This window comes from Gigantopelta aegis, chromosome 7 (genome assembly GCF_016097555.1).
Source record: "Gigantopelta aegis isolate Gae_Host chromosome 7, Gae_host_genome, whole genome shotgun sequence".
NCBI lineage: Eukaryota > Metazoa > Mollusca > Gastropoda > Neomphalida > Peltospiridae > Gigantopelta > Gigantopelta aegis.
In genome coordinates this window covers 34,899,416-34,908,617 of record NC_054705.1, presented here as the reverse complement: position 1 = coordinate 34,908,617, position 9,202 = coordinate 34,899,416, and the positions used below count along the sequence as shown (strand labels likewise).

General features: G+C 38.4%; 2 protein-coding genes across 2 annotated transcripts; both read right to left on the bottom strand.

Moving 5' to 3' along the window:
• Positions 1-407: 407 nt before the first annotated feature.
• Positions 408-2,766, bottom strand: LOC121377001 (transmembrane protein 60-like). Its single transcript, XM_041504833.1, has 2 exons — positions 2,641-2,766; positions 408-2,159 (listed from the first exon to the last, which is right to left on the bottom strand). The coding sequence occupies exon 2, from the start codon at positions 2,095-2,097 to the stop codon at positions 1,714-1,716; it is 384 nt and encodes a 127-aa protein (XP_041360767.1). The 5' UTR covers positions 2,098-2,159; positions 2,641-2,766; the 3' UTR covers positions 408-1,713.
• LOC121377002 (39S ribosomal protein L53, mitochondrial-like) lies at positions 2,100-8,793 on the bottom strand. The gene is made up of 3 exons (XM_041504834.1): positions 8,665-8,793; positions 6,223-6,335; positions 2,100-2,880 (listed from the first exon to the last, which is right to left on the bottom strand). Exons 1-3 carry the CDS (start codon positions 8,769-8,771, stop codon positions 2,735-2,737), a joined length of 366 nt encoding a protein of 121 aa, XP_041360768.1. The 5' UTR covers positions 8,772-8,793; the 3' UTR covers positions 2,100-2,734.
• Between the last annotated feature and the right edge of the window lie 409 nt (positions 8,794-9,202).

The following is a 9,202-nucleotide window of genomic DNA, read 5'->3' as shown; positions in this document are numbered from 1 at the left end:
AAATCCTGGCAAGGTTAATAAATTTCATATCATGTTTTCTCAAATTTGCTTTTGTTGGACTCTGATCATTATGCAAATGGGGTCTTCAAATGTCTGACGCCATATAACCGTAAATAAAATGTGTTGAGTGCGTCGTTAAATAAAATATTTCTTTCATTCCTTCTCTAGCTCTCCCCTACAACATATAAACAAAGGAGAGGGCTAGAGGTCACTCGAGCTATACGTCCCATAGCTTTATGATGTACCAGTTGTGGGACACTGGTTAGGTCAGGACAAAGACATGATAATGTGACCCTCCATCAAGAGATGTCTCCACAAGTTACCGCACGAACGACATCTTTCGAACAGCAGTAAATGGTTTGTTATTTGTATATGCACTTTGGCAAAGAAATAAAAACATCGCTATATTAAGACTTTATATACACTTTATTTTATAAAGAATACATTACACAAAATAGTTTTCTGCAACACACACACACACATATACCCATCGTCGCTGGTTCAGTCTTGTAGTAACCAGGGAGTGAGGGAAGGGATGGGGCATTTGCTCCCCCAACTCGAGACCTAAAATATTGTCTTCATTTTTTGTTGTTGTCCTACTATATACTGTATCTTACATAAACAAACAAAAGTGTTCGTGTCCCTTTCACATTTCATATATTGTTCCTTGGGGTTCATAGTTACAGCCATGCAACATTACAAGCTTTCTAAACATGTCTAAACAGGCATCGGATGTCAACAGCCACAATGGGGTGAATATGAAGTTCAAATAACCCCACTCTAGTCACAGTATCATGACCACTTTCACTTTTCTGCAACTCCCACCAAACACCACCCCCTTGTTAAGTCCCTGGCTCTTACAACTTGACCAGTCCTCTCAAGACATCTAAACAGGCACCGGACATCAATAGCCAAAATGATGCTGAAATGTTCCTACTTATGTTCAATTATTTTTAGACACTATATCATAGTGGCTAGGCTGAGATTCAATCACAAGTGACAGACTTTTGGATTTTCAACAACTCCCAACCGTCACCCTACTACACCTAGTAAAGGCGCTCTCTAACAACTTGCCCAGTTCTATGAGGACCTCTAAACAGGGCACCGGATTAGTCAGAATGAAGCTGAATTACTCCTACATCACACATAGTTACTGGCGATTTTCACAAACTCATAGCCCTCCCCCTACACCTCCCCCTCCTAGTTAGGCCCTTGTCTCTTACAACTTGACCAGTCCCCTGAAGACATCTAAACAGGCCAGAATGGGATCATGATGATCTACAGCGAGATGAAGCTGAAGTACTCCCACTCGAGTCAGAATATCACTTTTGCTTTTGTACAACTCCCAGCCCTCCACCTACCCCTCGTAATTACAGCCCTGCCTCTTTACAACTTGACCAGTCCTCTGAAGACATCTAAACAGGCCCCGGACGTCAACAGCCAGAATGAAGCTGAAATACTCCTACTTGAGACACAGTTACTTTAGATTATTTTTAAACACTATGGAACCCTCCTCCTACTACACCTAGTTAAGGCCTTGCCTCTTTACAACTTGACCAGTCCTCTGAAGACATCTAAATAGGCCCCGGACGTCAACAGCCAGAATGGGATCATGATGATCTACAGCGAGATGTATTCCCACTTGAGACACAACTGTTGATTTTCACAACTCTCAGCCCTCCCCCTACCCCTCCTAGTTACAGCCCTGTCTCTTTACAACTTGACCAGTCCCCTGAAGACATCTAAACAGGCCCCGGACGTCAACAGCCAGAATGGGATCATAATGATGTAGAGCGAGATGAAGCTGAAGTACTCCCACTTGAGACACAGCATCACCTGAAAAGTCAGCTTCAACACGACCGTCGCCATGAACCACAGCTTGCGCGGCATCGTCAGGTCGTTGCGGTCGTAGCCGTTCTTGCAGTGCACGATCATGTTGACGGTGATGTAGATGATGACAACGGCGTCAAAGAGCCAGAGCGGCGTGAAGATGAGGAACCAGTTCCAGAGGACCTTGTTGTCGAGACGTAGCACGAGCAGAATGAGGAATATGAGGACCGTGAACCACGTGAAGAGGGCACGGTGCATCACAGCCATTCTCAAATGTTGTTGTCTGTGATAGTGGTGGTGACTGTCGGTTAAAGTGTCAACATCTCTACCTGATATAATGAGTTAATGAATACAAACAGTCAAACAGTGGTGGTGATGACTGTGAATTAGAGTGTCGACATCTCTAGCACATATATTTATAAAGAGTTAAATCGTGTATCTTCAGCAATTAGCAAGTTAAAATGTAACAAACATTCCTACATCTTTACAAACTGTCAATCTTGAACAATTAGCAAGGGTCAATATCTTCATTAGATAAAAAGTTTAAAAAAATAACAAGACATTCTTAAACCACTTCCAGTTAAATTTTCAATCTTCACCAATTAAAGTTTATCGGTCACCACCATTCTAAAATGTTACTACTGATGACGACAAAGGCAATTTAAAGTGTCAATATCACTATCTTATAAAGAGTTAATGAATAACAGACATTTATGATGACTGAAGGTTAAAAGTCAAATCTACAGCAATTAAAGAGTTTACCGTTCACAATCAGTCTAATGATGTATGCAAGTTAAGTGTGTTAATAACCTTAGCAGATAAGAAGAGTTAACTGGATCTTGAATTACAAACTCTAAACATAACACGAGCTCCAACAAAGTGACTGTGAATCTAAATTCCGTGATCACTTTTTTTTCTTTAAGCTCTTAGTTGCAACGACTGGAGTTTCTCCTTTCTTAGGATCTTTGTCTTGGCAGACTTTGTATATCCGTTCCAGGATCTCTAGCGTTGTCAGGTGCTGTGTTTTGAACAACAGTTTTTGTCCGTCAGCTGAATGAAAAAAAAAATAGAAAGAAAGAAATGTTTTATTTAACAACGCACTCAACACATTTTATTTACGGTTATATGGCATCCAACATATGGTTTAGGACCACACAGATATTGAGAGAGGAAACCCGCTGTCGGCACTTCATGGGCTACTCTTTTCGATTAGCAGCAAGGGATCTTTTATATGCACCATCCCACAGACAGGGTAGTACATACCACAGTCTTTGATATACCAGTTGTGGTACACTGGCTGCAACGAGAAATAGCCCAATGGCCCAATGACGAGGATCGATCCCACAGCGACTGCGCATCGAGCAGGCGCTGTACCACTGGGCTACGTCCCACCCTTAAATGAAATAGAGATCAATAGAATTAGAGATCAATAGAAATAGAGATCAATAGAAAATAACCATGGTTCATCCTACCCATAGTCAAATTAGCCACATGCTATTTTTTTTATATAGAAAGTAGCTACAACATTTATATTTGGCTAATAAAATTTTGTTTAAAATAGCCACTTTTTCTTAATTTGCAAGCAGATATATTTGACATTTACCTAAAAAAAAAAAACATTTTTACAGTGTAACAGGGCTCGAACTTAAGAATTTGTCTCCCACGGCAATTTTTAATATAACTGCCATGGGTGAAACAGCCCACCGATGGCAATTTTGAGCCTGCGTATGGCAATATGTTTTAAAAGTGACATTTGCAGCAAATAAACTTGACTGAAAGCAGGGTTCGTACACCTTGGGCTGTTAAAATTTCCATAACTTTTCCAAAACTTTCCATAGCCCACAAATCCAAATTTCCAAAACCATTTCCAAGCAAACTCAATCACAACAAAGTGTTTTTTGCAGTTTTTAGACATGTTTGTCAGAGTTAAAACTTTTTCCTTGACTAAGCTGTGTGGTATACATGTAGGATTACTAGTAATAAAAAAATTAATGTAATTTATTTTGGCGTTTTAAAATGCAGTTTTATTCTTGGAGTGGACATGACACTTTCTGGGCATTTTAAATGGAGTCAATAGGTGCAATGGTAATTTAAATCATAGATACATCAAACTCGCGGCAAACTCGTGATGATCTGCGCAAGCGCAAGCACAGATAGCCTGAGTTAATCTTTCGGGATCAGGCTAAAACGGAACCACTACCAAAACATAACCATTTTCGCTGGCTAGGCTATAACGGCACCTCACTCGGGACGATCTGCGCAAGCGCAAGCAGCCTGAGTTAATCTTTCAGGATCAGGCTAAAACTAGCCCGAGTAATCTGACTGTAAGAGAGCTAGACGGACATTCTCTGACTGTAATGAGAGCGTATTTATGTCCAAATATCCGTCTAGCTCTCTTACAGTCAGAGTACTCGGGCTAGCTAAAACTGAACCACTACCAAAACGGAAACATTTTCGTTGGCTAGGCTATAATGGCACCTCATTATATTGGCTAAAATGGGGCGTTGGATTGGGGCTAAATATTGGTGAAACAAACCAGTCTTTCATACAATTTTATTTACGGCAAGGACATAATTTTCCATAACTTTTCCATAGCCAAGGTAACAAAACCTGATTTTCCAAAACTTTTAAGGTCCTGGAAAACACTGTGACGAATTTCTAAAACTTTCCAAGACTTTCCAAAACGCGTACGAACCCTGTGAAAGGTTATTTTGTTGTATGTAGACATTTCAAATATGCAAATGTTAAATATAGGCAGTTAATGTACACCAGGTGTATACATTTGCCATTGGTGAGGAACTTTACCATCAGTGATGCTCTCCACATACAGCAATTTATATCTCAACGATGGCAATTGCTGTCGGTGCTGCCGTTAAGTTCGAGCCCTGGTGTAAGCCTTGAAATTTTTAATGAAATAAAAGTCACCCTGCACCAAACCAAATGAGTCAACTTCTAATTTCTATACATTTAATAAATGGCTAAAATCATTGTTCAAATTTCAAGGAAATACTCTACATATCTCAAAATTATTGTCTAAAACTAAATTCCTTCTACACACCAAAGCCACACCAAGCAATGAAATTAACACTTAACAAGACTGACTGTTACCTGGGACAGGACACAGCCCAGTGGTACAGTGAGCAGTCAGTTTGGGATCGATTCCCATCGGTGGGCCCATTGGGCTATTTCTCGTTCCAGCCAGTGCATCACGACTGGTATATCAAATGCCGTGGTATGTGCTATCCTGTCTGTGGAATGGTGCATATATAAAAGATGTAGCGGGTTTCCTCTCTAAGACTATATGTCAAAATTACCAAATGTTTGACATCCATTAGCCGATGATTAATAAATCAACTTTTTTTTTTTGGCATGTTAACTTAAACTGTGAAAGCATGAATGCACTATAAATACAGGTTGTAGTTGTAAAAGATGTTTAAATGTTTGTTAAACCTGGTTTTTGTTAGAAAATGTATACAGGGGTTCAAACTTGAAAATTTGTCACCCACAGCATTTAAAAAAAGAATATTGCCATGAATTAAAAATCTCACGGAGGGAGATGTGTAGCATGCCTACAACCATATTTTTAAAAAGGACTTTTGCTGTAAATAAATTTGATTAAAAGGTTATTTTGTGCAGGCAGACATATTGCAAATGTACAAAATGTACTGGCACATTATGTACACCAGATATATAAATTTTGCCGTAATTGAGGAGTTTTACTAAAGGCAGTCATTTTTATCCAGCAGCACAAAAGTGCAGTCTGTGATGCTCCTAACCCATGGCAATTTTTATCTCAACGATGGCATTTGCCATCGATGCCGTTGTTAAGTTTAATTCAGCATATCGAACCTATCCTCAGTTCAATACCAACAATCACTCGCAGGTGCTACCAATGACCGACTTGTATGGTTTAGCATTAACCATATTAATTAGTAAAACTCGCACTCACTCAATTTCCATTTTGGACTTAAACAAACAACAACAAAAAACTTCACCCTGGACCTGACCAAGAGCCTGCAGTCCCTGGACCCTGATTCTAATTTTCTCACGCCTAAGAATTGCTACAGGTGGACAGCTCTGAAAACATCTCCATGGAATCATTACGCTTTTAAATACCTCCTTGCTCCATTATGTCGATATCTCAATTTTCATTGAATGCTAACTAGATTAAAAATATATATACACACAGTGGTCAAAATACGGCCGTTCTGACCAGATTTTGCCAGTCACTATTACCACGGCCACAAGACATTTTTGCCTGCTGTCACGTTGAACCAGCAATTAACTTGCGCTCATAACTTTTTATTATGTTTGGTCCCTCAGGTTTTAATTCAGTCCGGACCGAATATCTGGCGGGAATTTTAGCTAATTTCGACTCATGTACACACTTACAGAAACCGATGTTAATAACGGGTTCACTCCGGTCAGATCTGACGTCCACTTTCAAGTTGACGTTCTGATTGGTCGACAAAACCCGTGGAAAGTGCAGCTGGTACAGGACTTCTCTGTAATATACAACACACACAAACTTTAGTTAGTTTAAATAACAAAATTATTTAGTTTTTAAGAAATTTTTGTTTAAATTCATGGCCATGCAGTGAAAATTTTGTTTTCAAAATAATGATTCTAAAGCAATATATATAGTCGACTGAAAATTTATTAGCAACTACTGTTTTATATTTTAAAATTGAGTAGTGATCTGTTAAATTTATGGAGTAATTCATGATATGATATTGAACAAAATGTTCCCAGCCATGCCTGGAGAGAGATTTATTTCCCTCCGACATGCATTTGATACTTTAAAAAAATCGGCCTTCTACGTTAACTTTTCCATCTAGGAGCCAGATAGCACCTACTTGTATTTTTATATAGAAAGTATTAAATGTTTTAGTCACCAAATGAATTTTTTTTTTGCATATGCAGTATAATTTCCACCCACACCCCCTATCAATATTTGTTAGAATTAGTGTAAGTTTAGGGTTAGGGTTAGTTATATACAATACCTTTTTAAACATTTTGTTCTATAAAAGCAACATCATGTTTATATTTCATAATCCAGTATCACTACATTTTGCCTTTGAAAACTTAAGACATTTTTACTATTCTGTGTAAAATTTCCAGGGGTGCTTTTGTTGGTGCCTTTGGTAGAAATATAGCACAGAAGTCACCATGAGGCATTATGGAACTAAAGGTTCACTTTATTATGTATGCGGCGCTAGGTTCATCCCATCAAAATACACCTTATGAGATTTATAAGTGTTAAAATATAGTCTCACTTGTTGATCTACTGTGTGGCCGAGTGGTTACAGTGCTCGGCTAGTCCTGATAGTCTGCAGTTCGAATCCAGACCCTAGCAATGTCCACTTGATATCACTAATCCAATACCCCAATAGGGGTCCGGTGGAAATCTTTCCGAAGATTAAATGTTAAAGTAAATGTGATTTTTCCATTAGTGGTACACTGGTGGCACCTAAGTCTGTGCACCTAAACATTTGTGTTATATTTTAAAGTTAAAATATTTCTTTAAAAATATTTGTTTCACCGCTACAGTACAATGGAACAATAAACGTGTTACAACTAAAGTTATTTTAATTTTAATACTTTTTAAACTCAAGTAATGAGCACATTTTTAGTGGGACCCCCCTGCATTTACTGGCCTGCATGACGGCCCATAAGTCTGCACGGCAAACATTAAAACAACCACTTATGTCGCTAATGTTTACATAAAACAGCAACAAACAATGGATCCTACTTTTATAAGTTCTAAATAACAAACACTTCCTGTTATAGTCTGTTTCAGAAACATTTAGATTGTGTAAATGAGATAAATATAAATGGTATTCCATGCTCCTTAGTTTGGACAACACAAAATGACAATATAAAAAAAAGCCAATGTAAAAATATTTTATCATTATTCAACAAACATTGTCCGTTATTAACTGTGTAAATGACCACAAATAGTGTTCGCTAGACATATAGGACAATCAATGATAATTTTGAAAGAGACTATAGCTAAAATAGGCCATTCAATCTTCAAAGTCTGTGTGCAGCCATTTTGCATTGTGTCACTCGGAGGGAAATTCAAAGTATGCTTGGATGTTTACGTCAACAGATAAAATAAGACATTCATTTCATTTATGGATTCATAAATTGCAATAAGGTATGTATTGAAGCTTGTATGTAAATTTATGTAAGTTGATATGCAAGGTTGATCATTACAACATTGACAGACACGTGTTGACAGGTGATTGAAAAACATGTTGATCGAGGCTGGCAAAAGTATACTTTCAGTGCGTTAATTCAGAGTTTTTTTCAATAAGTGTTATCGACCAGTCTTATACATAAATTCACAATCAAGATGTGTTGTTTTAACAATAGTTTTGTGAATTAAATTAACGTTGTTTGTTTGTTTACAAACATACCCCGACACTTGTTTCAAGACGTAATGTAACGTCATTAATGTGCGCAGACTTTTGTGCCACGCAGACTAAGGTGACATGAGTGTATGGAAACTTTTATATGCACCATCCCACAGGACAGCACATACCATGGCATTGGCGTTCATAGTGGACACTGGCTGGAATGAGTTACCGGCCAATGAGCCTACAAACTGGGATCGATCCTAGAATGACCGTGCACCAGGCAAGCGCTTTACCACTGCGCTGTGGCGAGCGCACTTTACTGGTGGATAAAGACGTGATCAGTGTTTCACTGTGTTTCACTGTGTTGCGTGTGTATTGTAGGACATTTATCAAATGACATTGAGCGAGCATTAAAATCACGGAACCACGTAATACAGAAAACTACTTTTAACTGCATCTTGTACACATATACCTTATTGACCTAACGTTTTCAGAAAAAGGGTCAAAAGAAAACTTCACTTGTTTGACAGCTCTTAGTTGAAGCGTATTAATCAATTTCGCTATTTTGTTGAACGCCATGCCTAATAAAATCACGTGATTGTGCCTATGGTACGAAAGCTGTCATTGGTTAGATATAAATGCGGAACAGAACTGCAACCATAAATGGTGAACTTCGGACTGACGATGACTGTAATGAGGTAGCAAAATGCTTACCCTTCCCTGTCATGGACAGAACTCTCTGGCGAAGTCAGAGATTGTGCCCACGACAGGCGTGCTTGAACAGTTCTCTGATGGAAGCATGCCAAAAATGCCCACCCACAAAATGCTTACTTTCACTTTCAAATTAAAAGTATCACCATATCATGGCATACACACGTGCAAAATGTTTACCTTTATACGGCCACACTTGATGGTCAAAGTCAAAGACATTTGTTCAGCTTACATGTTACATTGCGCAAACATATATTTCTGATTATACTTGTCCCTTATAAAATATAGCAAAACTTTAT